General features: G+C 38.1%; 4 protein-coding genes across 4 annotated transcripts in view; 3 read left to right on the top strand and 1 right to left on the bottom strand.

The window, feature by feature from the left end:
• The first annotated feature begins 187 nt into the window (after positions 1 to 187).
• On the top strand, positions 188 to 9,692 carry LOC134796998 (uncharacterized). Its single transcript, XM_063769192.1, has 8 exons — positions 188 to 998; positions 2,358 to 2,580; positions 2,854 to 3,070; positions 3,472 to 3,736; positions 5,838 to 6,686; positions 8,086 to 8,308; positions 9,007 to 9,223; positions 9,364 to 9,692. Exons 1-8 carry the CDS (start codon positions 207 to 209, stop codon positions 9,665 to 9,667), a joined length of 3,090 nt encoding a protein of 1,029 aa, XP_063625262.1. The 5' UTR covers positions 188 to 206; the 3' UTR covers positions 9,668 to 9,692.
• A 545-nt stretch (positions 9,693 to 10,237) lies between these two features.
• On the top strand, positions 10,238 to 16,148 carry LOC134796752 (uncharacterized). Its single transcript, XM_063768955.1, has 3 exons — positions 10,238 to 10,511; positions 13,576 to 13,712; positions 15,218 to 16,148. The coding sequence occupies exons 1-3, from the start codon at positions 10,484 to 10,486 to the stop codon at positions 16,082 to 16,084; spliced, it is 1,032 nt and encodes a 343-aa protein (XP_063625025.1). The 5' UTR covers positions 10,238 to 10,483; the 3' UTR covers positions 16,085 to 16,148.
• A 907-nt stretch (positions 16,149 to 17,055) lies between these two features.
• Positions 17,056 to 18,681, bottom strand: LOC134796910 (mitochondrial import inner membrane translocase subunit Tim9). The gene is made up of 3 exons (XM_063769110.1): positions 18,482 to 18,681; positions 18,160 to 18,255; positions 17,056 to 17,300 (listed from the first exon to the last, which is right to left on the bottom strand). Exons 1-3 carry the CDS (start codon positions 18,518 to 18,520, stop codon positions 17,166 to 17,168), a joined length of 270 nt encoding a protein of 89 aa, XP_063625180.1. The 5' UTR covers positions 18,521 to 18,681; the 3' UTR covers positions 17,056 to 17,165.
• A 533-nt stretch (positions 18,682 to 19,214) lies between these two features.
• The window catches only part of LOC134796799 (histone acetyltransferase Tip60), a 28,335-nt gene continuing 19,618 nt past the window's right edge, over positions 19,215 to 27,931 (top strand). The window contains exons 1-9 of the mRNA XM_063769022.1: positions 19,215 to 19,331; positions 19,407 to 19,533; positions 19,922 to 20,077; positions 21,188 to 21,334; positions 22,594 to 22,754; positions 23,165 to 23,350; positions 25,093 to 25,176; positions 25,744 to 25,945; positions 27,633 to 27,755. Coding sequence (XP_063625092.1) covers positions 19,287 to 19,331; positions 19,407 to 19,533; positions 19,922 to 20,077; positions 21,188 to 21,334; positions 22,594 to 22,754; positions 23,165 to 23,350; positions 25,093 to 25,176; positions 25,744 to 25,945; positions 27,633 to 27,755 — 1,231 coding nt within the window. The 5' untranslated portion in view covers positions 19,215 to 19,286. The remainder of the gene's footprint in view (positions 19,332 to 19,406; positions 19,534 to 19,921; positions 20,078 to 21,187; positions 21,335 to 22,593; positions 22,755 to 23,164; positions 23,351 to 25,092; positions 25,177 to 25,743; positions 25,946 to 27,632; positions 27,756 to 27,931) is intronic.

Raw genomic sequence — 27,931 nt, forward strand, 5'->3', positions numbered from 1 at the left:
AAATACCATTGTGCATCACAACAGTATTGTTCAATTACTTATAGGTACACGTGTTCAATAATTATATAATTTAAAATGAACATACAATTTATATCAATTGTTTTTATCTCCAGTTATCGGCATGATAAAGCAAACGAAATAGTATAACAATTGCTGCTTAGACTCTAATTAATCATTGTGTTGCTGGATAGGAACCGATTAGAAAAATGAAAATCGTCACCGCTTTATTCTTAGCATTAGTAACAATTAATTTAAATGAAGTGGAATCTTTGAACATACTTGGAATCTTTCAATACCATGGAAAGAGTCATTTCTTTGTTTTTGAACCGTACCTCCGAGAATTAGCGAAAAGAGGGCACAATGTTACAGTCATATCGCATTTCCCTCAAAAACAACCCTTACAGAACTACACCGATATCAGTTTGGCTGGTAAAAAGGAAATATTTGAAAGTGTTGTAAATATGGAGCAGACTATATGGTCGAAGGTTGAACTGACAAAATTTGTTTTCGAGAGTGTTGTGGAAAACTGCAGGATACTAGTGGAAGACCAGGCTGTGAAGCAATTAGTGAAATCCCGGACGAAATATGACCTAGTGCTAGTTGAGGCGTTCATCAGTGATTGTGCCCTAGGAGTAGCTTACAAATTGGAAGCCCCAGTGGTAGCTTTAACGTCGCATTTTGTAATTCCATCTCATTACGATCGATTTGGCGTACCCCATCAACTATTACAGATTTGGCCAAATCCAGATTTCTTAACACGATTTTTATTAACAGTGTTTTCACCACCATTTAATTGGTATTATCGATACTATCAAAATGCGGAACAGGCGATTCTTGCAGAGTATTTTGACGACATCCCACCGCTCGAAGAATTAGGGCAGGATATCAGGTTACTTCTTGCGTACATTCACAATTCCATGTTCGGTCCTCAAGCTTGGCCCGAAAATATAAAAGAAGTCGGAGGATACCATGTCGCCAAACCGAAACCGCTGCCTGAGGTGAGTACCCAACTGTTAGACTCTAACATTTAATATAAGTATAATGATACAGTCAACTGTAAAAATATGGGTGTAGCCAACTTATTCAAAAATATGTCCCATAGTTCTTAATTCGCTGACACGCTTTAGCTATGGGACATATTTTTGAGATGATTTGTGCACCCATATTTTTACAGTTGACTGTACATAGGCAAATATACATTGAAAAATAAAGGGTAGAAAAAGGGGTTTCAATCGATGTGTGGAAGGGCGGTACCGTCGTCAAACCCAAGGGCCAAGCCACCTGGCAGTGGACTTAAGGTCTCTGCCCACTACACCGTATCATACCATGACCGTGCTGTGAACGTATCAGGCACGGAATGTAACGCGATACGGACTACTATGCCCACTACACCGTGTCCACATTGTTTCATATCCGTACATAACGGGTTTAGTGCCCGTAGTAACCGCGCATCATCCCCATAGAATCCGCCTATAATCCCCGTAGCATCCGAGTTTCATCCCCGTAGTACCCGCGTTTTATCCGCGAGAGCATGACTCGTCAGAAAGAGCGAGCGAATAGTTATCAGACTGGTAAGAGCGAGCAAGAAATATAGCAACGCGTTTATAACGAGCTTAGAACGGTCACCATACGCGGTTATAATCCGTATGCCCACCGTTTCGCCGCCTGCACGCACCGTTCTGGCAACGTTGCGTGCCATGCGCGGAGCGTTTCGGCACCAGCAAAATATCCTCGCCGACTATTTTTGACGGTCCGTGCATGGCACGCGACGGGTATGGTCGGTGACGGAACGGGCTAGTGGGCTTAGTCTCATACTTTTTAATACAAAGAATATTTTTTTGTCTGACACGTTCATAGCACGGTCATAGTATGATACGGTGTAGTGGGCAGAGACCTTTAAAGAGGTGGTATGTGCCTCGGATGCACATGCTGGTGGCGCGTATAACGGCGATACTGATCCTGCATCTCAGCCAGCCCAGTAGACTAACTAGACTCTCTTTCTCTAGCTCTACATTTTGAAACTGCTATTCATTATTAAGGCTTTATAAACAAAAGATTATTTTTATTTTTAAACTTAACATTTCGAAGTAAGTAGTCGAAGGCCTTATCTTTGACTGCCTTGGCAACGCGGTATTTTGTGTAACCTTTTAACGCCTGGAATAATAAAAATCTTTTTTTTTTTTTCATGGAAGAATATGTATATTATACGGAACACCGCTATAGGCGAATGGGTTAATGGTGTCTTTTTTATCTTGTGGATAAAATATTTCAGGCTGGGACTGACTTGATCATATAATTTATTTGTTCATATCTAAACGAGAAAGCATTGACATAACCACTTTCTTATCCTATTCCAGAAATTAAAAGAGTTTATAGAACAATCGGAACACGGAGTTATATACGTAAGTTTTGGTTCAATGATACAGTCAACAAGCCTGCCGAAGCATAAACTGGAGGCCATAGTTGGAGCGCTGTCGGAGCTACCTCAACGAGTTGTCTTTAAATGGGGAGCGGAACAATTGCCTGGGAATCCGAAGAACATTTACGTGTCGAAGTGGTTACCGCAAAATGATATTCTAGGTACGTCAAAACAAACTCATCGGCATTGCGTACGTCGTACGTTTCAGCCGTTTTAAGAACGACCCTATACCAGCGTCTTTTGAGGGTCGGCATCTAGTCAGCATTATGTATAGAAAATGGTGTCACTGCGCAGTTGCGCTAACCTTGTGTCGAGCAGCAGCCTTAGAGTTGACTAGACGCAGCGGCTAGTGTAGCGTCACTCTAATGAACATTTGATAACTCTATAATGAAAATAGTAGGCAATACAATTTTGAACCAAAAACATTTTTTCAGCTCATCCCAATGTCGTTGCATTTTACTCCCATGGCGGGCTCCTGGGTTCGACAGAGGCCATACACCACGGCGTTCCCGTGGTTCTCACCTCAGTATTCGCCGAACAGCCGGTAAACGCTCTGGCTTTGGAAAGAAAGGGATTTGGCGTTCGCATGTCCTATCATGAACTTACCAAAGACGCGCTGCTAGAAAAATTTAAGACCGTTTTGGATCCAGAGTTAGTATTTTTTGGTCAAAAAACTCTTAATAGTTTATGTTCTTGGATTATAAAATTGATGCATTTGTGCGTTATTGTGGCAGTCAATGAGCAGAGAGTAGACATTTTTACAGAGTTTTTACATTATTAGATTTCCTATTTCCGGTCTATTAACGTCATTTTTGTGGAAACAAATCGACGGACGGCATATTCATTTCAATTAGTTTAATTATCAGGTAACTAAATTGGATAGTCATTCTTAACAAATAAATACTACATAATCGTGACATAGAGAATTTTTCTAATATGTAGACAAAGATATATAGGATAGGTACTATATCATAGTGACTGGCGAAACCTCTATCAAGATTTCAATCTTAGAAATCAGCATTCACATGTGTACGCTTTCCTCATGATTTTAGGTTCAGAAGAAAAGCAAAGGAAATCTCCAGGGAATGGCACGACCGACCCATGTCTCCGATGGACACCGCCATTTATTGGACGGAGTACGCCGTCCGCCATCCAAATTCCACGCTTCGAATACCCGCAGTAGGCAAGCCTTACTACCAACTTTTGGGATTGGATGTCCTATTGGCTATTATTATTATTTTGTTTATTAATCTGTATGCATTTGTTTTCGCTATTAAGTACTTTGTGTTTGAAAAGAGAACGAAATCAAAGAAGGATTGAGGTCGTAGTTGGATGTTTATTACAATAATAGATTGTTAACCACGGGAAATAAGGCACCCATGAGGATCAAGGAGTTAGAATGGGTGCCTTTCACTCGTGTTAAACATTCTATTTTTTATTTCGAATAGGTACGAGTTAAGTAAAATACCTACATGGGGTATTTGACAAAATATGAACGACTAGGACGATAATGTTTAGTATTGTGTTTCCTAATTCCTATTCTTATGTTTAATATATTTATATTTTTTTATCACTGGTAACTCGTGATGATCATGACCCCCGCGATACAGGCCATGCCTAGTGCGGGGTTCACTGTAACGTGCTTGTTAAACTTTTACTGTCAATAAAAATATTGTTATTATTGTTATTATTGTTATTATTTCTTGAAGGTAGGTAGTTTCAATTAACAATTTAGGTAAAAGGGTCAGAATGGAAATTATACAACAAATCCATTGAGAACTGAATTTTCATTCCTTATCGTAAAAAAAGTACCTGGAAAGTAAAGCTCCCTAGAGCCAAAACGTCACTTACAACCCGCTTCATAAATAAACAATGACCCTCTTTCAAATCATGAGAAATGAAAAGTTCTTTAACAGTCTTATGGCTGGTTCTTTCTAACATTGACAAGGGCTTATTTTACCTGGCCCACGGGAAAGGGATTTTCACTAAATCTGTAATTGCTATCGATCATCTATCCCTATCAAGCTGCCTCATTCATGATCGATTTAGCGGTTTTGAGACTGAACGCCGCAGTGAACTCGACAAAGAACGAGATGAGCTTAAGGCTCGGCCGCCAACCTCAATTTCCTACAACTATATAGGTGGCGTGCTGACGTGCCCAAAATGCGATCGTATTTAGCAAGAAGATAGGGTACGTGAGCCATCTAAGGGCGCACCAGAGAGTGGATCAGCTGCACTCTAATACAACGAGTTAAAAATTGCCTACTCAAGAGCACACAGTTGCTGTGGCCGAAAACGGTCAGGAGAGCATCATCATCAAGCTGGCTTTGAGATCTGGCAGTAGTCTTTCGTACTTATAGTAAAGTAAATCTATAATAATTAATTGATAGTAATGTTTCCGTGCTGTCCCACAAGTTGGCAGTTTTGTTAATTATTGGATAAATGTATCAGATATTTGAAAGTTTATAATTTAAATGTATTATATATTACTTATTACCTTGTGAATATGTTTTATTGCTTGAATGATTTGGCTGGATTTTGTATAGCTTATTAGTTACAAAAATAAGGATAATTTAAACAAATACATGCGATTAGTAACGTAATATATTTTATTATGTTATCAATGTAGGTAATATCGTCTAGACCGATAAATAAATCATTCACCAAGCAAGCATGTCTATTAAAATAATCCTGACTTATCTATCATGCGTCTTGCTTAACATAATAGTAGTACCTAGGTAACGTTGCATTTAAAAAAGTGCATGTAAATTTTTTTTTTTTTAATTATGTGGGTGCCAGAGTTTTTGCTAATAAACCGATATGAATGGCTTTTTATTCTTTAAATATGTTTCGTAATTATTCTAATGACCATCATTAACTCCACGTTCATTAATGATAGTGGTAAGTAAGTATTTTTTTATTGCAAACCACGGTATGTAGGGGAAGGTGGGCAGAGTCGATCCCTAGGGTACACTTGGTAAACTTCATTTTCTTTTAAACCAAACGTTACGTCACAGTACCCTACTCTAACAAGTAACTAAAAAAAACCCTTGTTTTGTTTAGATAACCATGGTCTAACTATTATTGAATGATTTGTAATTATCACTAATATTATCAGCAACTCTCATACGCCCAAAAAGAGTATTGAACCCAACGAGCAAGCCCCAAGCACTCCCTCGACATGTTTACCGTTACGATCATTATGTTGGGCTCAGAGCTTCATTTCCATGGCCAGTCTGGTTCGAGTCTAAGACACGAACGACGTATAGTTTCACGCGTTGACCAGTTATACATACTTCCCAAAAAGATCGTTTAACAGTTCCAAACGAATAAGTTATTAGTGAGACAATTGAAATTTGACTTTATAATTTAGTGACATTGACTACATGGGTATAGTTACAAATACAAAGGTTTTTAGCAGAAGTGTTTTGTTACATCCTTGACCTTGAATGCAATGAAGTCAATCAGCTTGGCATTCACTTTACTTATCGCACTAGCGCATACCGCTAATGCTCTCAACATTCTAGGTATATTTCCGTATCATGGAACTAGCCATTTCTTAGTGTTCCGCGTGTATCTTCTAGGACTCGTTAATAAAGGACATAATGTTACCGTTATATCGCACTTTCCGGAAAAGAATCCGCCGCCTAATTATCACAGTATCAGCTTGGCGGGAACCTTAGAAATACTCAAAGATGAGATGCCGATAGAAAAATCATATAAAACCATCTTCAACACAGGACTGTTCTTAACATCCACTGGTAAGGAGAACTGTGAAGTGATGCTCAAGAACAAAAGAGTGCGTGATTTAGTTGATTCTAAAGCTAAATTCGATGTGGTAATTATTGAACAATTCAACAGCGACTGCGCATTCGGCATTGCATACAAACTGAACGCTCCCGTAGTCGGCATGATGTCTCATATACTAATGCCATGGCATTATAGGAGACTAGGCATCCCATATAACACCGCCTACGTGCCTTTTCACTTCTTAGAAGGAGGTTCTAAGCCTACGCTTTACCAAAGAATAGAAAGACTATTATTCGATGTTTACTTCAGAACTCTTTACTATTTTGTAACGCAAAGAAGCGACCAGAACACCCTCGCTCAGTACTACGATGGTATTCCGCCTTTGGAAGATTTGGCTAGAGAGATGAAGTTCCTTCTTGTGTACCACAACTTTGTGCTAACTGGATCCAGGCTTTTCCCGCCTAATGTAATTGAAGTCGGCGGTTACCACGTCGCAAGGGCAAAATCTTTAGCTGGCGTAAGTATCTGAACTATCACAAGTGAAAAGCCTAGGTAAGGCGGGTCGTAAAAACGAAAGACTGACACCCTGTCCTCAACCCTTCATAATAAAATAAAAAACTGATTAAAAAGTTTTGACGCTACACTGAAACCGCTGACACAAATACACACCAATCTATCCATTTACATCGTAACTACTAAAACCATAAGCCTTCTTTTTTACTTTATTCGCTGTAAACGGGTAAAAATCGGGCTGAAGATGATCATTAATCAGTCAATATTTTAGGGTCTGTGCGCACCAGCCACTAGAGTTAGACCAAGAAAAGTCTGCAGCGATTTTGATGGTATCGTCTTGGGTGGTCCCATTCGTTTTTCGTCAAGTTCTAAAATTAGTCCTATTCTGCTTTCGTCACTCATTCTACATTGAAAGCCACCGACGATTGTGACGAATGTAGAATGAGTGACGAAAGCAGAATAGGACTAATTTAAGAACTTGACGAAAAACGAATGGGACGACCCAAGACGATACCATTTTGATAGCCCACGACGCAGTGTAAGTGTTATTTTAAACATCAAACCTCTATGATATTATGACGTATAAATAACACTTGCACTGCGTGAGCTATCAAAATCGCTGCAGACTTTTCTTGGTCAGACCAAGAAAAGTCTGCAGCAATTTTGATGGTATCGTCTTGGGTCGTCCCATTCGTTTTTCGTCAAGTGCTTAAATTAGTCCTATTCTGCTTTCGTCACTCATTCTACATTGAAAGCCACCGACGATTGTGTCGAATGTAGAATGAGTGACGAAAGCAGAATAGGACTAATTTAAGAACTTGACGAAAAACGAATGGGACTACCCAAGACGATACCATTTTGATAGCCCACGACGCAGTGTAAGTGTTATTTTAAACATCAAACCTCTATGATATTAAGACGTATAAATAACACTTGCACTGCGTGAGCTATCAAAATCGCTGAAGACTTTTCTTGGTCTAACTCTAGGAACATAGGTATATAGTGCACTATGCATCATATACCTACCTTTCAAGTAGTTCATATATTTTTGACTAATAGTGTACACTCGTTTGACTCTACTATAAATTCAAATACTTTTCAAATACAGCGAATCGTGTCACAAGCTATTTTTTTTTTAATTCTTTATATGACAACATTTTTTCGTATCAAATAATCTGTCAGTTTCAAGCTGTCATTTAATTTCATAGTAATTTTATTGCCAAGTGCGGTTTTTATTGAAATTCCCGCCTTTTTTTGTGCCACGATTCGCTGGCCAGACTCTACCTATTAGCAGTATTAATTTTTTTGTTTCATTTGCAGACAGTTTTTGCTCTCTTCCGTAAAGTTAACGGTAAAGCTACAGTTACCTGAGTTATTAGCCTTTCTTCGTTGTTTTTACACAGGCTTTGAAGACATTCGTTGAAGGAGCGAAACATGGCGTAGTTTATATAAGCTTCGGATCCGTGGTGAACCCAACGTCGCTGTCTCCCGATAACGTGCAGGGCATTTTGGAGGTGATGGCCCAACTGCCGCAAAGGTTTATCTGGAAATGGAGTAACAAGACTTTAGCTGTAGCTCAGGATAAACTTTACACTGGCAATTGGCTGCCTCAGATTGATATTTTGGGTAAGCATAGTAGATTTGACACTTCTTTGTACTTAGTAATGCCAAAGACATATGTAACTTCGTATAAGACGAATAAAGTCTAAGGAAAAAACGTGCCTCGGAATTCAAGTAAAAGTCATTCTCGAATAGATGCCGCACACACCTTTAGCCTATCCTCGGCTAGATGGCGTGACGACACCGTTTCATATTTAACAATTTTAACACATAGATATCAGTGAATGAACATGGATCAAAATGATATAAAAATAATAAAATCATTTATCCATATATATACATTTTTTGATAACTTTATACGTTTTCATTTTGAGTTTTAGTCGTGTGTCGATAGATGGCAGTAAATTTACAGTGAGTACAAAATTTACAATGACAGGACCCCTCTATACTATCTATTCTTTTTGATAATGCTATTGATTGCAGACGTAAAACATCTTGTTTAGCTAGTAATATTCAGAGTTGTTAAAAATGAAAGCATTGCAGTTAAATCAGAGATTATCAAAAAATAAACCACTCCTACTAAAACTTCTCCCAAGTCCGTAATCCGTATTATCCGTAAGGATCTTATTATTTGTGACCGGGAATGTATCGCTATCGACGAAGACGATTTAACAACATAAATAAACTTTAGTAACGGCCTCCCAAAAAGTTTCACCCAAAACCCTAACGCACTTAAAATAAGACTTGTTAATGTTTCTTTACAGGTCATCCAAATACGTTGGCCTTTTTCTCCCATGCCGGGATGGGTAGCACTACTGAAGCCATACATTACGGAGTCCCAATGGTTGCCATGCCAGTTTTGGGCGACCAGCCAGCAAATGGAGCCGCCATAGAAGAAAGTGGACTAGGCGTACAAGTTCAAATAAGGGATTTAAATAAAGAAAATCTGCTGGCAGCATTCCGAAAAGTTTTAGATCCCAAGTAAGATTCTACATTTGTCTCCCTATGCTTATTTTATTTATAATGATCAACTCATGGCGCCCAATCTCGGCTATCATTTTAATTCCTCTCTCCTGTTCCATTCCCTAACATACCTTTTAATATTTATTACCTTTTTTCAGGTTCAGAGAAAGAGTGAAGCAGATTTCGAAAGCGTGGCATGATCGACCAATGCGTCCGCTAGACACAGCAATCTACTGGACCGAGTACGCAGCACGGCACCGTAACTTCACATTTAGAGCTGCGGCAGCCGACACACCTCTATACCAACATTTCTATTTAGATATTATAGGCGTATTGGTCATCTCCTTATATGTTATAACAAAAGTTTTCAGTTTGCTATTAGGTTTATGTAAATCGAAGCCAAGAGTCAAAAATGTCAAAGTAAATGACAACAAGACAAGTAAGAAGTCAAAGCGTGAATGACAACACGTTTTTCACAAAATTCAGTCAGGCATTAAATTAGCAAGTAGGTGCATGAACATCTTAAAACGAAACGAAAAAACGGAAATTCATATCTGTCTCTCTATCGTATAACATGCACGAATTTTCGATTTTCGTTTCTCGCTGTCTCTCTGGTGGTATCTCCAAAAATGGTAATATTAATGGTACGATCAATGGTGATGTAAGTACCTACTCGAAATATAACATAGATGAATTTATAGAAACAAGAGTTTTATTGTTTGAAGTTCCACATAGGGATGGGTGCTGGGCTGGGCCCATAACCTGAAACGACTCTGTACTTAGCGTGTGACTTGTCTATTCTTTTACTAGCGACCGACCTAGGTATCATGATTACTTATTTTACTAACTACAGAAATCAACTTAAGGGATTGTGGACTCATGACTCAGATACTTTATTAATCTATTACATTAATTACATGGATCATCTTGAACCCGTAATGAACCTTCAACAACAACTAATCTTAAAATATTGAAAACTTCTAGAAAAATAAATAAATTCCAATGACAAATCTTTTTATGTCAAACATAACACTTCAAACAGAATGTAGGCATCACACAAGTAATAATTTTGGATTTTACCTTAAAATGTACATAAACATAAAATTGCCACTATGACCGTGGACCAAACAACTTTTACTGGGCAATGTTTTAACAAATAACATGACTAACACTTTTCTACTCTAACAATACCATCCACCACCCGACCAACCAACCATCCCATCCAAACCCAATAGAATCCTGAATCCAATAGGAACCATATAAAATCCTATCGCAAAAATGGCTTGTTGCTGTCAATCCTGCAAAAGTAAGTATTACCTACATTTTGAATGCTGTAACTTTAGCTAGTGCCTAATATTGTTGCGACAAAAATTAGCCCCTAGTTGCTAAACACTACCGTAATACTCGTAAGCGCTTATTACATCGACACTTTTTCTAGTCACTTTCGAAAGGGGGCCGGTGTATAAAATTTAACTCACCATGGTTTTCACGAAATATCAGAACATCGTTAACAATAAATGTTTGAAATGTATTTTAATGTCTTGAATTGCCAAAATTATTCATTAACTTATATTTTTACTACCTATTAAACTCAACTAGAAATGTCGATTGGGGAAGTAGATTTATTTTTAGTTGTAAGTAAAGTAGGTATATATAGCTACCGGTGTCCCGATATTAAGTGGAAAGGAAAACTGCTCTCAGGGTAGGTTCATATAGTAGGTACCTACCTAGAGTGGTAGCTTCCGCTGACCGGCCTGCCCACAAAAAGTGCCCGGCGACCGTGTAGATAATAATAAGCGATAATAGGCTGCATGTCATTTAACATCTTTATATCACTGCTAATAAGCAGCTACTGTTAATGAGCTAGAGTAGCACTAGCACTCCAAGTGGTGCGTCATGCTACTCGTACCTATACCTATGGTGCTTCCATTCTTTGACACCACCAAGTCTGCGCAAATTAGCGTAGACGGACTCTTAATACCAATAGACGTAAAATGTTATTAGGTAGGTCTGTATACGAGGGTTGCACTGAAAATGTCGGGAATAGAGAAAACTGTCGCATCTAGACAGTCAATCTTTATTGTAATGCATACTTAAACTCAAACTGACCACGCATATAAATTTTCTTTTGAAAGTAATCATTCTGTAATGCACACGGCTCATAATCCCAAAGTCCTTTTTGTATGGCGATTTTGGGGCCTTAGTGGTTTTGTATGAAATTCGTGGAGTAGCCAACGGAATTGAAGTTTTTTTACATATATATATATATATATAAAAGATTTTTTTACTGTTGTCATATGAATATTTAGGAATGTCGAAATCTGCCGATATGCAACTTTTTTGGCAGTCTTTTTAATTAACAGCACAAATGCGATTTTAATTTTTGACGTCGCTTTGGAATGACATGCTTCTTTAAGATCACCCATGGGATAAAATGAAAGTGACTTTCATATTTAATTTTAACTGCAAACGAGCGTACGATGAACTCTAGTTCATAAAAAAATAACAGAAGCCCATTGTAACTTTTATTTGTTCGCTGAGGGCATATTGAAAACCGTTTAAAAATATGATCCGAAAAATCACTTGGCCAAAAATTCAAATAATGTTCGACATACAATTTTCAAATTGCCAGTAATTCTTAAATACAAATGACAACCAAATGGAATATACCTTAAAAGTTTTATAAAGAGTTACATTTTTATAAATTATATGCCTGTTTCTATTATGTTATTTCTAAGTGTCCCATTCCCGAATCTTTCAGTGCGACCCTCGTAAGTACTATATCTTTAGGTATTTAAATAAAAGTAAACAAAATCTACCCTGAACCACCTCAACTGGCTTAAGGAGCCATTTATTGAGGGTAGATGAAAACATTACATGATCAAATAATGCAGGTTAAAGTCAGTCGTTCAGTGACTGATCCAGGCGGTTTTGAATTTGGTTGGTTAACCAAAGCGCCACTTGCACCATTCCACCAACCCGGGGTTAACCGCTTAAACCTGGAATTGCCATGGTTACCAGTACAATTTGACACTGGGTTAACGGTTTAACCGCTTAACCCCGGGATAGTGGAACTTTGCAAGTGGGCTTAATGTTATAACTACCCGAAAATGTACATATTGTTTGTGTAAGTACTTTTATTTAAATACCTAGATACAGACTATAGCTAATAATCTATCGTAATATTTATAGGTACCAACACTATTGCATTTAAGATTTATACCTTTGTTTTTATTCTCACGGAATTAATGTAAACAAGGGTGTGACCGGTGACAAAAAACTTTTCCAGCATTCAAGGTATTTAAACTGTCGATATCTTCCATATTTTTTAGAAATATTTTTTTATTCTACTACAGAAATAATAAATTTGTTAAAAAAAACTAAATTATTTATAACATAAAACATTTTGGTGTAGGTATTAATGGAAAAAAAAAGTTGCTTTTGTCGGGTACTTTATTTATTGCACTGGTATCGCTGTGGAGATTCACCGGCGCTAAACATTATTTTGCACTAGCTTTGGAGATTGAGTGCTCCCGTAACCTCTTTTAATGTCTTTAATTTAAACTGACTTCAAAAAAGTAGGAGGTTATCAATTTGACCGTTTTTAGGGTTCCGTACCCAAAGGGTAAAACGGGACCCTATTACTAAGACTTCGCTGTCCGTCCGTCCGTCCGTCCGTCCGTCTGTCACCAGGCTGTATCTCACGAACCGTGATAGCTAGACAGTTGAAATTTTCACAGATGATGTATTTCTGTTGCCGCTATAACAACAAATACTAAAAACAGAATAAAATAAAGATTTAAATGGGGCTCCCATACAACAAACGTGATTTTTGACCAAAGTTAAGCAACGTCGGGAGTGGTCAGTATTTGGATGGGTGACCGTTTTTTTTTTTGCTTTTTTTTTGCTTTTTTTTTGTTTTTTTTTTTATGTAATCTTCATTGCTACCGCAGAAATCTGTCATTTCTGGATCCATTTAGAAAATTATTATTTTCTCAAGTCTATAACAGTAAAGGATTTTATTTTTAAACCTAGGTAACTAGGAATACTTAGGTTTAACATATAACAGTAAATTGTGAATTTTTTCTCTAGCTATTTTGCTGATTAAGTCCATCTTGAATGTTACAAATAATATGTAATGGTGTGATCATTAATTAATAGTTTCTGAGATAATTCATTTCTTACATTTATTTTAAGGTTTTCTGCGAGCCCTTACTTTGAGGAAGACAGTGACAGTAGTTTGTTTACATTAATTCCGGGAGAATAAAAACGAAGGTATAGGTAATGTCTGCATGATATAGTCAGGTACAGGTAGGTATAGAGTGTTTTCCCTGCTTGAACCTAGATACTATCGCCGTAATTGTTTGCAGCCAAAATCTCATCCAGCTGCCTCGGCCGATGCGACCTGCCGAAGCACAGATGCCTGGAGAAGGAGGATGTCAAGCCTGGACCCGTGCCCAAACATATGGGATGGATGTACTGCGCTAAATCTTCACCTCGGTTTCAGGTAAAACACTCACATCCATAGATGGTAGGATCCTATAGATGTGCTATACGCGTGCCTCCGTGAGAGACAAAACATACGCAATGCGACACTATGATTAGTCGAATTTATTTGTTGCCCACCATAATACATACTAAATTTACGGTGGGGAATAAAAAACATGAGACTGTGACAAAGACAAACGCGTTCGCTGCTACTCCTACTGAAAGATACATAAGACTATCCCGTTCGGTCAGTTCCCCCCACCCCTCATGCCACATCCAGTTATATACTAGTCATACTAGATTCATGCTCACATCATTCGCACTTAACGAGCTGCTCCTCGCTCAGCGCAGCTCTAGTCGGCAATTTTCTATTCGTTCTAAACAAACACATCCCTCGCTATACGCATCCTCTCACGGCTCTGGTGGAAACGCAGCCTTACCATCAGATGAGCTTGTGGTCAAATGCTTACCTTTATCCAATAAACAAGCTGGGAACAATTACAAGGCAAGGTAGGTTAGGTAGGTAGCGAAAGTAGAACACGCCAGTTCGAATTATGTCCTCGGCTAGTGGAGCGTTCACCACAGGTGTTAAGATAAGAGATCTTTATTTGCATACCATAGTACAGATGTTATATACATGGACCCTAGAAAGGGTGTAGCAAAAATTGATGGTTCACAATTTCACAGTTTTGGTTATTATTACTACTGACTTATATGTTCACAACTCTTAGTAAGGTTGTAAGAAACTAAAAGTATCATCTTATTCATATTTATAGCAGTTGAAAGGTCAACTAGAAACTAGATAATACCCTGTACTTGGGTACTTTGATCTCACCCTAGAACCGCGACAATAATTGGTCTAATGTTGCCTTAATTTAATTCTTACCACATGGCTATGGACTACATGGATCGTTATGTCCAGTGATGTTGCTAGGCGTGGGTAAAGCGGCCCCTCGCCCACGGCCTCGCACTTAGTTAAGGGCGGGCCCCGAGGGCGCCAACCCTTTTTATTACCTTGGGAATGCACATCGAAAGAAAGGAAGGAAGAAGAAAGAGCCTCGCAGATGCGACTTTGTCCACGGCTAGATTAGTTCACGCTACGCCACTAGAATAGAATAGAATAGAATAGAATAGAATAGAATAGAAATGTTTATTTGCCAGAATACGTTACAATTAGGTCTTAATACAGTTTTAGATTCAGTATTCAGTCGACATAAAGCCAACATGCAAAATGTTTGTAAATTACATTTACTACTAGTAGGGTACATCATCAGGTACCTACATGCATAAAATTTCAAAAATCTTAATAAAACAATGTCAATTAATTACAAATAAAATTAAAAATAGAAATACTTATAAATGGCACATAAAAAAAAAATAAGCTAAAGTAAAATGGTTTGGCATGTCAGAGTTAAGTCATGAATGAATTAAATATTACAATTTACTACTATAATAATATTAATAATTTACTACTATATTATAATTTACACTAGGTGTATTAATATCATTGCTTTTTATTCACAGCAAAGATGTGGTTGGCGGCCCGGCCACGTTTCCTGCACAGTCCTCCGCCGAATCGAAGCCCACAACGGCTCAATCTGCGCCATCTGCCCGTCGAGATGCTCAAACAGACTATGCTCATCTAGATGCCCATCCAGATCTATCTGCTCCCGGCCTTGCTCAAGACCGTGCCCAAGACCCTGCTCCAGGCCTTGCGTTAAACCCTGCTTCCCGTCGCCTCCTTGCTCTGGATCAACTTGCCCATCTGGAATGCCTTTAATCAGAATCATAAGACACGCAGGCAAATACAAAATATGCACGAAGCCTTCCAACCTCGACAATTCGCCTTGCGGCCCCTATCCGCTTAAATACGTACTGAACGCGGACGCCGACACTTCTTCGACAACGAAATTCAGCATCGAGGCGAAATTCAACAATTATCAATATGATTATACGAGTTCGCAGACTTCGTTTATTTTAGACTTCACTCCGCCGCCGTCGTGCTCCAGACCTTGCCCAAAGAGGAGTATTTTATGCATGTATGGAAAGTGCGGTAATTCCTGGCCGCCTGGCACAGGTGTGCCAGATAATGCTGATGATAATGGCTCTACATCCCAACAAAGCGATCCTACAAAATTCAAATCAGATGCAAGTCAGGTGCTAAATTCAAGGCAGCATGCTGCCAGCTCCACCCACAAAAGTGGTGTCGCAATTGTGGACAATTGTTGTGTGTCAGATTACGCGTCTAACACTGGCACTACAAAAAGAGATGCCACTGCTGACAATTGTGCTGCAGATTACAATGCCAAGACTGTCACCACCAGACGTGATCCCAGTGCTGATAATTGTGCTGCAGACTACAACAAAATCGAAAGTAAAATAGCTACTTAGGTAACTAGGTACAATTTTCGTAACTGTAGACACAATGTTTACATTAGATTTCTAATACATCGAGCATCGAATTGTTTCATTTGCTGTAGGTACTTAATCCATACTAATATTATAAAGGCGAAAGTGTGTCTGTCTGTTACCTCTTCACGCTTAAGCCGCTGAACCGATTTTGTTGAAATTTGGTATAGAGATAGAGTCCCGGGGAAGGTGAAGAGAGAGTGCAAAGGGGAGTGGAGAGTTAATGAATTGCCTAATACCTAATTGAAGTAAGCAATGCGCGAATTGAATGATTGCTATTAGCATTATCCAGGCGCTATACCTACTTTAGCTGCTGTCACTAATTCCACGCAGACAAAGTCACGGGCAAAAGCTAGTAAATAATATCTGGGAGACCGAGCTTTCGTTAGCGAAATCGTTAGAGCCGTTTCCGAGATCCCCGAAATATATAGGTAAGTATATAAATAAACACGAATTGCTCGTTTAAAGGTTAATACCTTAGATATTCAGGCTGTCCAGCCGCGGGAGCATGGGGGGCAAGCGGGGGCTCATTTCACTTCTTCAAACATCGTATACAGTCAAATTCATATTCACAGGCCAAAATTCCAAAAACACTGGTGCTATTTTCCCACACTAGTGCGGGAATAAGCAATTTCCATGCTTGTCAAGAAATTAACGGGCCATAATGTACTGCAAAACGTTGTACGATACACGTGCGAATAGGTAATTCGCAACTCGTGTCGATTTGGTCGTGACGTGTTTATCCCCACTTGTTGCGTATTTCCTACTTTCCGCACTTATATCATAAATAACAAAAACTAACTATTTTGGATTGTTGGCTTGTAAAGATCTACACGTTTATAAAATCAAGCCTCAGTATTAACCACAGAATATATTTCAGAAACCAATATTACTGTATAGTGGGGCTGTCAGCTAAAGGATGATTGAACAAAATGGCTAAATATAAAGCAAAATTTCTAACCCATAACAATTTTATTAGTCTTCACTGAAGACAATAAATTCTAACAAAAAATATAATAATTAAGACTGAAGTCACTACTTAGATGAGTCTGTTCAGCAGGAATTAGCTAGGGTTCCCAGCTTTTTGGGCCATTGCGAGCATATTCTCATTTGCTATCATTTGGAATTCATGGAACCTTTGGGAGACCCTCTGGTTCATTCGCAGGTATTTCTCCATGCAGTTTGAAGTACATTTATCCTGAAAAAAAAAAAAAGTTTCTAGAGGTATAGGTTTATATATTGATATTTCTAATGTATGCTACAACTTTCATATCCAGATCAGTAACTGCACCAAAATGTTGAGTTTAAACAGGACACGGGTTGAATTTAACACTTTAACTGTCCCTCCGGAGGGACAGTCTGTGCATGCACAAATGTATAAAGCCATCCATTTCTGATGTCACTTGGATGTGACAGAGCTAGTTTGACGGTGCATGTCATGTAATGAACGGACGATAAAAGTTACAACCTTAATTTGACACTGTGATTTGACACAAATCTGTGAAAATAGTGAGTTTCCCTTATAGTAAATCTACAGTGAACATGGATGATGGTGAGTTCAAACCCCTTGGCACCCAATAGTAGTCTGTGCGCAAGAGAAGAATCATAGAATGTATTGGATCCCATACATTAAATGACTTCTCTTTCCACACAAACTCTAGCAATGATTCTATAGAAAAAATACAAAAAGTTTTGTCCAGTATTTTGGGCATGGCCAAATTAACCTATCGTCTACAAGCTGTCAAAAAAAAGCACCCCTCTATCTACCCCGGCTGGAGTTAAAGCTGCTTTTTACCTGCCAATTATCTTGGATGCAAAAAAAAATCGGTTATAACAAATACGGGGTCTCCGGCGCGTGTGGGGTCTGCCTGCCTGGTTAGACGACAGGTTAAGGGATATGATTCTGGTTATGAAGAAATACAAAAATAGGTCAAAGATAATAAGTCACGAAAGGTAACACAAGCAAGACCTGATTAGCAAAAATATGACTTCTGCAACATTTCAGCATACATATTACCTGCTATGTTTATTTCGGGGTAAGACTAAGCAATATTTACCTCAGAGGACTTCAGAGATCTTGAAGTGAAATCATGAATGCAGTCATTGAAACACAGTTCTGACAGTTTATTGTATTGCACCAGGAAATCCTTGAACTGGAATGAAAAAAGATGACTATGACTACATTATATTACTTTTGAAAGTTTTAATTTTTTATAAATAATCCTATAGGTAAGTAATATTCGAAAAAATGTTCTTCTTAGTCGAAGATTAACAATAACAAACAAATGCTTATATAATATTATATACTTTCGGAAAATTATTTGTTAGATCGAAAATTTCTTGTTATTGAGATATCATTATACAAATCAATTATTCTACCGTCTTGATTTGATCGGCTTCACTAATTTCGGCTGCCATGCTGAATGGTACGTGGTAGGAACTTAAACACAGACAGGTACAGCGTTTACTACGCTGTAATAGCTTCTAATTAGGAAACTATTTCATTTACTAAAATATTAGAACACTAAAATTTGTTGAAAATTTTAGGTTACAGTGTTTTTTTTAATAATCTGAACATTGATTGCGCGAGAGCGCTCGTGATGATTGACAGACGCACTTGTATTTTTTCGGTTTTTTTGATTAATTAAATGGCTTATATTTTATTTCAACAGCTATTTATTTTGATATTATAGTTTAACTATAAACCCAACATTAACCTTATTTTTTCAGCAATTCATTAGGGTTTTTTTTAAATAGGAATTACATTCTTCCGTTTTTTATTTGCTCCAGAGCTGGCTGAATGATCTCGAATCTTCGAAACAATATCGAAAGTTTTAATTTAAAAAAATGTGAAGTTGCCCCGTCTTCTAGTTACCGTATATTTCACTAAAATAATTTTACTATTTTGGATATAAATATTTGTTTTATCGAACTAAAATTACATTCCAAAGCTGAAAAGAAATCCAAAAAAGAGTATTGCAACAAGAAATTCACACATTTTTAGGTTTTTTAATTTTTTTTCCGCCATGTTATGGAGATTCAGTGTATTTTCTTCTTTTTTTACTGGTATTATTGATGAACATATGTTGGCTGTGGTATTTTTTTCAACTGACGTTTTAGTGTTGACAGTTGCTTAGACAGTAGGCTTCTGTTTTTTTGGATTTAATTGTAAATATTTAACATAATGAACGAAAACGATGAGGAACTTACTACATTTTGTGATTCAGCAGTAAGTTAGCTTTCGAATGATATATAATTTATCTTTGTTTGTGACAAAAAAAATCTACTCTCAAATTGTTTCCAGGCTGCATTGGTAGAAGGCTGTAGATTGCCTGTTCGCATGCAGGGAGGCAATGACTGGCCTCTAGCAGAAATTATTAGTATTAAAGAGATTCGAGGACAACGAGGCTACTACGTGCATTATGTTGACTGTGAGTTGTCTTTATTATGTTTTGATATCAAACAAAATCATTGTTATTTTCTCTTCCCTCCATAAACAGTTCTGTAAATCTCTACTTGAAGTTCACATTTTAATCCACCTAATTACTACGTTTGTGTTTTGTTTAAAATTCATTCATATTTGATTATTGTGGAAATTGTGATCATGCTCTTGAATGTAGGCTTATGCCTGCTTGTTCACGACAGAGAGCGCTCCACTCTCGGTCAATCGGTCAAACAAACTAGTTAGGTCTTTTAGGTCCTTTGATTGTTGAGAGCCAGGAATGAATAGGAGTCTGTTTTACATTTAGTTTTAGAAAAAAAAACATTTTCCATAGCTTTGTGTAGCAAGTATTTATTAACCAAATTATGAAATTTCAGTCAACAAGCGCCTTGATGAATGGGTGTCCGAGTCCTGGCTGGATACTCGCAAGGTGCAGTTCCCCCGGAGAGATGGAGCCCCTGCCCCCGCCGGGACCACCACTCCGAAGAAGACACACATTGGTTCAGGAGGTGGCATTATGCCTCATGTTATTAGTATGTGTTTTGCTGTTTTTAGTTTCAAAGTCACCGGTACATGGTTCTTTGCACAGTTAAGTTAATAATAGTTGTAGTTGGTATCTGCTTTTGCGAAAAATATTTTAAGAATGCCGTTTACATATATTATTAAATAACTAGAATGATGAATGATGAATGAAGGAAATTTAAAACTGAGCTATTGGTATCAACAGTTCAACATATCAACAATAGCTGGGCCTGAAAAATGAGTTCGTGGACCTAAAATTCTAAAAAGTGTGCACATTCAGACCTTGTTGATAAGTCAAAGTTTTTGTAGTAGATGTTTGATACTCTTTCACGCAAATACTGCTAAATGAAATTGAATGAAACTTTGTACACATAGGTACATGGAGTAACATGTAGGGTGTTTTACAGTACATATGGTGCTACTTTACTGCAATAGTGCGGTAATTAGCACTTTACGTGCCTGTGTTGAAAATTTTAAGGGGTATAATGTACTGTCAATCATTTATAAAATATGTGCGAATGGGTAAATCGCAACGCAACTCATGTCGATTTAAAACTCCCTTTGGTCGTGTTTTAATTTATCACCACTCATTGCGAATTTGCTACTTTTCACACTTGTATCAAAATGTCCTATTTTACGCAAAAAATTATAGGCAGTGGTAGTTTGTGTGGGAACATTATTACAAGATTGCATGTAAAGGCTTTTATTCTTAATTTTTATATTTGCACTCATTAACTGTTAGTTAATGATCTGTTTGTACATGTAACAGTGGCATTCATAAAATACTTTTGCAAGCTGTTTAATGATATTTAATGATACATGTCAACAGATTTAATGCTTATACTTTAATTAGAAGCAAAGAATAGTGGTGCCATAGGTTTTATGGCATGATTTTTTTTTAGTTCATGCATGCAGCTATTTGGTGATTGATTCCTTGTATTTACTTTACAGCCAATTGTTAAAATTGTCACTATATTGTCACACACGTATGCTTCATGCCCAGGCAAAATAAGTGGCTTTGTTTTCCAAATTTATGTGTCTGGCATTTATTAAAAAGTGTGTCTTATGATTTGCAAATTGCAAGTCATATTATGGCTGTAAATGTGATATTTTGTTGGCAGATGATAGAGTCTGCAATGACATACCGAAATCTAGTAGCGATACCAATAGAGAGCTACAAGCTAGTGTGACACCGTTACAGCACAAAGCCCCAGAAAGAACACATTTTGGCGAAGCGCTCAATGGTTCCGTTCACAAAAATGCACCTGGTATGTCCGCACATTATCTGTAACTTTTCAATATGTGTTGTTGTTTAATATTGGTTGTCCATAATTCTATAAGGAATATTTTAACGCTGCTATTTTATTTTACCTTAACCTGGTAGTAGTTAGTGTGTAGATATTTTTAGTGTAATGTGTTTTTAAACTTTATTTACTGGTCTAAAATGGAATTAATATTTTAAACCGAAGTAGTTTAGTTTGTGTGATTTATAGGTAATTAATAATTATGTAGTAATAGTAGTAGGCAAGAGTATCAAGCAATTAGATGTGTCGTAAATACTTAGTGCATGAAATGCATAGTAGATTATACTTTAGAGGAAAAGCGAGTAGTTTTTATCATATTATAAATATATGTGTAGACTTTATTTATTTAATATTTATTGCACATAAGAAAATACAATTGGTGGATCAACTAAGTATTTTTAGTTGTTATTCTGTGCCATCATCCAGAGTACAATAGCATAGTTTGTTAGATTAAATGTACGAGTTTCTTCTGATATGCTTGGTAGATGGCTCATCATGGTAAGGACTCGCAACAACAAAAAGTGACAAGAAAACGTGGATCCACCTAGAAAAACTCCAACTAAATGCCCATATGCACCTATACCTCAAAAGGAAAAAACGGAACCCTTATAGGATCACTCGTGCGTCTGTCCGTCTGTCACACCCCATTTTCTCCAAAAGTACTGGACCAATTAAGTTGAAATTTGGTACACATACGTAAATTCGTGACCCAAAGACGGACATCTTACGTAAACAAATGAATTTTAAACATGGAGGCCGCTTTTGGGGGTAAATGTGAAAATTAAAAAATAAAGTTTTTTAAACTATATCGTGTTACATATCAAATGAAAGAGCATAGTTTGAGAATCTCAAATATTTTTTTTTGTAATTTTAAAATATATAGTTTAGATATTATTTAAAAAAATAGGCAAAAAATGACCATTCCCCCCCTTTATCTCCGAAACTACTAGGTCTAAAATTTTGAAAAATTATTTACAAAATAGTTCTTTACCTATAGATGACAGGAAAACGTATTAGAAATTTGCAGTCAAGCGTGAGTCGGACTAATTACTTAGTTTTTGATCCGACCCCTACGGATTTTTTAAAGGCAATTCACTCGCGTTTTACATATAAAAAATACATTGTAAAAATTGGGTAATGTACGGAACCCTTGGAACGCCAGTCCGACTCGCACTAGGCCGGTTTTTTTGTCTCTATGGTTTTATGATGTGATTGTGTGTCAGTCCCCGGCACGCCAATGGCGGAGCCGCGGGCGCTGGTGTCGCGGCCCGCGAGCCCCACGCTGCTGGCCGAGCCTCCGCTCGTCAACGGCCAGGCCGTGCTGGCCGCCGCGCTGCACAAGAAGATGAACAGAAAACGGAAAGCTAACTCCATAGACAACGAGGTGAGATTCTTTTTACCCGTGTAAGGCGAGGCATTATTGATCTTTTAGGCCAGTTTTAGCGTAGTTAAACCTACATTTTGGGCGAACTCCAGTGCCGGGGTCCTGTAGCCCTCATACTAAAGAAGTCCAGAGCCGAGCAGACTATTGTAATTATATCAATTATATCGGTCATCTTCAGACAAATTAACCCCTTACTTATCAATCACAATAGAATTTCTGGCATTTCTACCAGCAGTGTTGAAACAATTTATGTTTTTATTTTTATTTGAATGGTTTTTGAGTCCACTAATTCCTTGACTTATGTGACTTGCTCAAAAGGTTTCCGAGTTATGATTAAATCATTGTTCTCTAGCAAATAATTATACAACAAGAAGAATGTTAAATTAACAATACTTTTCCACTATTCACAGTCAGAGGCTGGGGAAGAAGGCGAGGCTAGCGCATCAGGCGCTGCCACACCGACCACGAGACCACGACAGTCCGGCTCTCTCGTAGCGCACGGTCATGATGACTTGGTGACACGCATGAAAAACATCGAGATGATAGAGCTCGGCAAGCATCGGATCAGACCCTGGTACTTCGCGCCCTACCCACAGGTAATACATATCCATATATGGTAGATGGTTTAGTTACTGACTGTGACAATTTAACCAACCACACGGCCACGACAACCCCGCTCTCTTGTAGGGCATGGCCATGTGACAGACACATGGAGAACATCGAGATACCCACAGGTACTGGCTCTCTGTAGCGCAAGGGGTATGTAGATAGGGCATTGTACACTTTCAATGCGATACTTCCCGTATAACACTCTAATATTCGTGCCCTACAAATAGGGTTTGTTTAGAGTCCTTTCTCTCTGATGAGATTACTTCAGTCTGTCTACTAAAATCTACGTTTTACGCTAGAAAGTGTGATTGAAGCAACTAAATTTATCGACTAAAGGGTCTAGCAGGCTAAGGAAGGAGAAGTGGCCCCTGTGACGAATATCGGATTTTTATAATGTCATTTGTTGGCTATCTTATAATACTCGTATAGAAACACCTTAACTTTCAGCCCCCTATCTTGAACCGTCACCGAGATAATGTCAAAAACGTCATTTTATGGACACATTTTTCAAAGTCGTTTTTCTCCTGAACTATAAGGTAGAGCAATCAAACCAAATCATAGCTACAAAGAATGAGTAGGAGTATAACTCAGATATTTTTTAATATTTAATTCCCTGAAAAAATAATGATTAAAATGTCCGAGATTTTTTTGACAGCTCTTTTCAACAAGTAATTGTAAAGGTACACGTGTGGAAAAAATCACATAAACTGCAAATAGTATTAGCTACTACCATGCGAAAAATCAATTCAATATAATTGGTGCAACATACTTAAAAAAAAAAACAAAATGTCAACGAAAGTGTTTAGCTATCAAAGGCGTCTTTCATTCTGAAGGAGATTTTCTGTTTAAATGAGGTTTAATTTCGTTGCCTAGGGGCCATTCATAAATTACGTCATTTCAAATTAGGAGGGGGGGGGGGGGGGAGGGGGTCTGGACATCGGATGATGGTAGCATGACGTAGGAGGAAACGGGGTCATTCGAAGCATGATTTTTGGAGGATTTTAAGGGGAGGGGGGGTCAGATAAATACTATTTGCAGTTTATGTGATGTTTTCCATAGGTGTACCTTTACAATTAAATGTTGAAAAGAGCTGTCAAAAAATTATCTGACATTTTAATCATTATTTTTTCAGGGAATTAAATATTTAAAAATATCTGAGTTATACTCCTACTCATTCTTTGTAGCTATGATTTGGTTTGATTGCTCTACCTTATATAGTTCAGGAGAAAAACGACTTTGAAAAATGTGTCCATAAAATGACGTTTTTGACATTATCTCGGTGACGGTTCAAGATAGGGGGCTGAAAGTTAAGGTGTTTCTATATTATAAGATAGCCAACAAATGACATTATAAAAATCCGATATTCGTCACAGGGGCCACTTCTCCTTCCTTAGCCTGCTAGACCCTTTGTTTATTGAAAATTTCAACCTCAGTAACACATTTTACGGTTTTATTTGAAATGAATATTATGTCATTCTACGGTGTCACGATATATCAAAAGTTACTAGAGTCATACCGAACAAGTCTGCAACGATTTTGATAGCATACGCGGCGTATGCTATCAAAATCGTATGCCATACGCAGTGGAAGTGTTATTTCAAACGTCAAACTTCTATGAAATTATGACGTATGAATGACACTTGCACTGCGTGTGCTATCAGAATCGTTGCAGACTTATCTTGGTCTAACTCTATCTATGACATTAAATTTCATACTTTTTATTTTTCAGGAAATGGTGAATCTCCCCTGCATATACATATGCGACTTCTGTTTAAAATATAGGAAAAGTAGAAAATGTTTGGAAAGGCACTTGGTAAGTACCCTTAATATATTATTATATTGAGCTACAAGCACAAGTTGGCTTCTCTCAAAAAAATAGGAACGAAACATGTTGGATTCGGACAATGCAAAAAAAAACTTTACCTAAAGCCATTACACTTAATCACAGCACCAAAAACTTGTTTTGACAACATGATTTATCTTCTTTTTAGGGTTCCGTACCCAAAGGGTAAAACGGGACCCTATTACTAAGACTTCGCTGTCCGTCCGTCCGTCCGTCCGTCCGTCCGTCCGTCCGTCCGTCTGTCACCAGGCTGTATCTCACGAACCGTGATAGCTAGACAGTTGAAATTTTCACAGATGATGTATTAAAAACAGAATAAAATAAAGATTTAAATGGGGCTCCCATACAACAAACGTGATTTTTGACCAAAGTTAAGCAACGTCGGGAGTGGTCAGTACTTGGATGGGTGACCGTTTTTTTTGCTTTTTTTTGTTTTTTTTTTTTGCATTATGGTACGGAACCCTTCGTGCGCGAGTCCGACTCGCACTTGCCCGGTTTTTTGGAGTACCCTAACTTACCTTTATAATTTGTCAACAGATCAAATGTAAGCTAAAACACCCTCCGGGTAACGAGATCTACCGCAAAGGCAGTATCTCGTTTTTCGAGATCGACGGACGGAAGAATAAATGCTACGCGCAGAATCTCTGCCTGCTGGCCAAGTTGTTCCTCGACCACAAGACCTTATACTACGACACTGATCCCTTCCTGTTCTATGTTATGACGGAATTTGACTCTAGAGGTATGTGTGAAATATATTAAATTCAAGCTAAAACACCCTCCCGCCAACGAGATCTACCGCAAAGGCAGTATCTCGTTTTTCGAGATCGACGGACGGAAGAATAAATGCTACGCGCAGAATCTCTGCCTGCTGGCCAAGTTGTTCCTCGACCACAAGACCTTATACTACGACACTGATCCCTTCCTGTTCTATGTTATGACGGAATTTGACTCTAGAGGTATGTGTGAAATATATTAAATTCAAGCTAAAACACCCTCCCGGCAACGAGATCTACCGCAAAGGCAGTATCTCGTTTTTCGAGATCGGCGGACGGAAGAATAAATGCTACGCGCAGAATCTCTGCCTGCTGGCCAAGTTGTTCCTCGACCACAAGACCTTATACTACGACACTGATCCCTTCCTGTTCTATGTTATGACGGAATTTGACTCTAGAGGTATGTGTGAAATATATTTAATTCAAGCTAAAACACCCTCCCGGCAACGAGATCTACCGCAAAGGCAGTATCTCGTTTTTCGAGATCGACGGACGGAAGAATAAATGCTACGCGCAGAATCTCTGCCTGCTGGCCAAGTTGTTCCTCCACCACAAGACCTTATACTACGACACTGATCCCTTCCTGTTCTATGTTATGACGGAATTTGACTCTAGAGGTATGTGTGAAATATATTAAACTCAAGCTAAAACACCCTCCCGGCAACGAGATCTACCGCAAAGGCAGTATCTCGTTTTTCGAGATCGACGGACGGAAGAATAAATGCTACGCGCAGAATCTCTGCCTGCTGGCCAAGTTGTTCCTCGACCACAAGACCTTGTACTACGACACTGATCCCTACCTGTTCTATGTTATGACGGAGTTTGACTCTAGAGGTATGTGTGAAATATATTAAATTCAAGCTAAAAAAAACCTCCCGGCAACGAGATCTACCGCAAAGGCAGTATCTCGTTTTTCGAGATCGACGGACGGAAGAATAAATGCTACGCGCAGAATCTCTGCCTGCTGGCCAAGTTGTTCCTCGACCACAAGACCTTGTACTACGACACTGATCCCTTCCTGTTCTATGTTATGACGGAGTTTGACTCTAGAGGTATGTGTGAAATATATTAAATTCAAGCTAAAACACCCTCCCGGCAACGAGATCTACCGCAAAGGCAGTATCTCGTTTTTCGAGATCGACGGACGGAAGAATAAATGCTACGCGCAGAATCTCTGCCTGCTGGCCAAGTTGTTCCTCGACCACAAGACCTTGTACTACGACACTGATCCCTTCCTGTTCTATGTTATGACGGAGTTTGACTCTAGAGGTATTTATGAAATATTTTAAAATTATACTTAAATACTTACTAGTTTGGCGCGATGACCCAAAATGAGTCTTGGCCTCCAACACAAGAGCCAGATGCCATTTTACTCGGTCCTGCGCGGATTCACGCCAGTTTGACTGACGCCGAGCTCCCGGAGATATGCCTTCACTCGATCCGATCCTTTAAAATTATGATGATTGATAATTTATGACGGAAAATCATTGCAAATACAATGTCCTATTGTGCAAGGGTCTAAATTTCCTGGCATAAAAACGACCATAATGTTTTACTCTTTTGTAAGCCCCAAGATACAGGCTCAGCCTAGTTTGGGGCTTACGGTAATTTTTCATAGTTTTATTCATAAATGCTTATCCATTTTGTTTTCAGGTTTTCACATAGTAGGATATTTTTCAAAAGAGAAAGAAAGTACAGAAGACTACAATGTAGCGTGTATACTGACTCTACCTCCATACCAAAGAAAAGGATATGGAAAACTTCTAATAGAATTTAGTAAGTATATGAACAAATATTAACATACTACTGTGAAGTTAATTTTTAACTTTTAGCTCTCCCGTTACAATTTCTTGCGGTCTACGGCATAAGCCAGAAATCATATTACCTTTATTAAATCAAATCAAATCAAATCAAATCAAAATATACTTTATTCATGTAGGCCTAGCAACAAG

The sequence above is a fragment of the Cydia splendana genome, chromosome 14 (assembly GCF_910591565.1).
Source record: "Cydia splendana chromosome 14, ilCydSple1.2, whole genome shotgun sequence".
In the NCBI taxonomy this organism is placed as follows: Eukaryota; Metazoa; Arthropoda; class Insecta; order Lepidoptera; family Tortricidae; genus Cydia; species Cydia splendana.

Coding starts and splice junctions, on each gene's coding strand:
- LOC134796910 (XM_063769110.1), bottom strand. CDS start 18,520: ATGGCAGCCGAAATTAGTGAAGCCGATCAAATCAAGACG. Junction 18,256..18,481: donor AAGCCGATCAAATCAAGACG/GTAGAATAATTG, acceptor TTTTCATTCCAG/TTCAAGGATTTCCTGGTGCA. Junction 17,301..18,159: donor GATCTCTGAAGTCCTCTGAG/GTAAATATTGCT, acceptor TTTTTTTTTCAG/GATAAATGTACTTCAAACTG.
- LOC134796998 (XM_063769192.1), top strand. CDS start 207: ATGAAAATCGTCACCGCTTTATTCTTAGCATTAGTAACAATTAATTTA. Junction 2,581..2,853: donor ACCGCAAAATGATATTCTAG/GTACGTCAAAAC, acceptor ACATTTTTTCAG/CTCATCCCAATGTCGTTGCA. Junction 9,224..9,363: donor CGAAAAGTTTTAGATCCCAA/GTAAGATTCTAC, acceptor ACCTTTTTTCAG/GTTCAGAGAAAGAGTGAAGC.
- LOC134796752 (XM_063768955.1), top strand. CDS start 10,484: ATGGCTTGTTGCTGTCAATCCTGCAAAA. Junction 10,512..13,575: donor TTGCTGTCAATCCTGCAAAA/GTAAGTATTACC, acceptor AATTGTTTGCAG/CCAAAATCTCATCCAGCTGC. Junction 13,713..15,217: donor AATCTTCACCTCGGTTTCAG/GTAAAACACTCA, acceptor TTTTATTCACAG/CAAAGATGTGGTTGGCGGCC.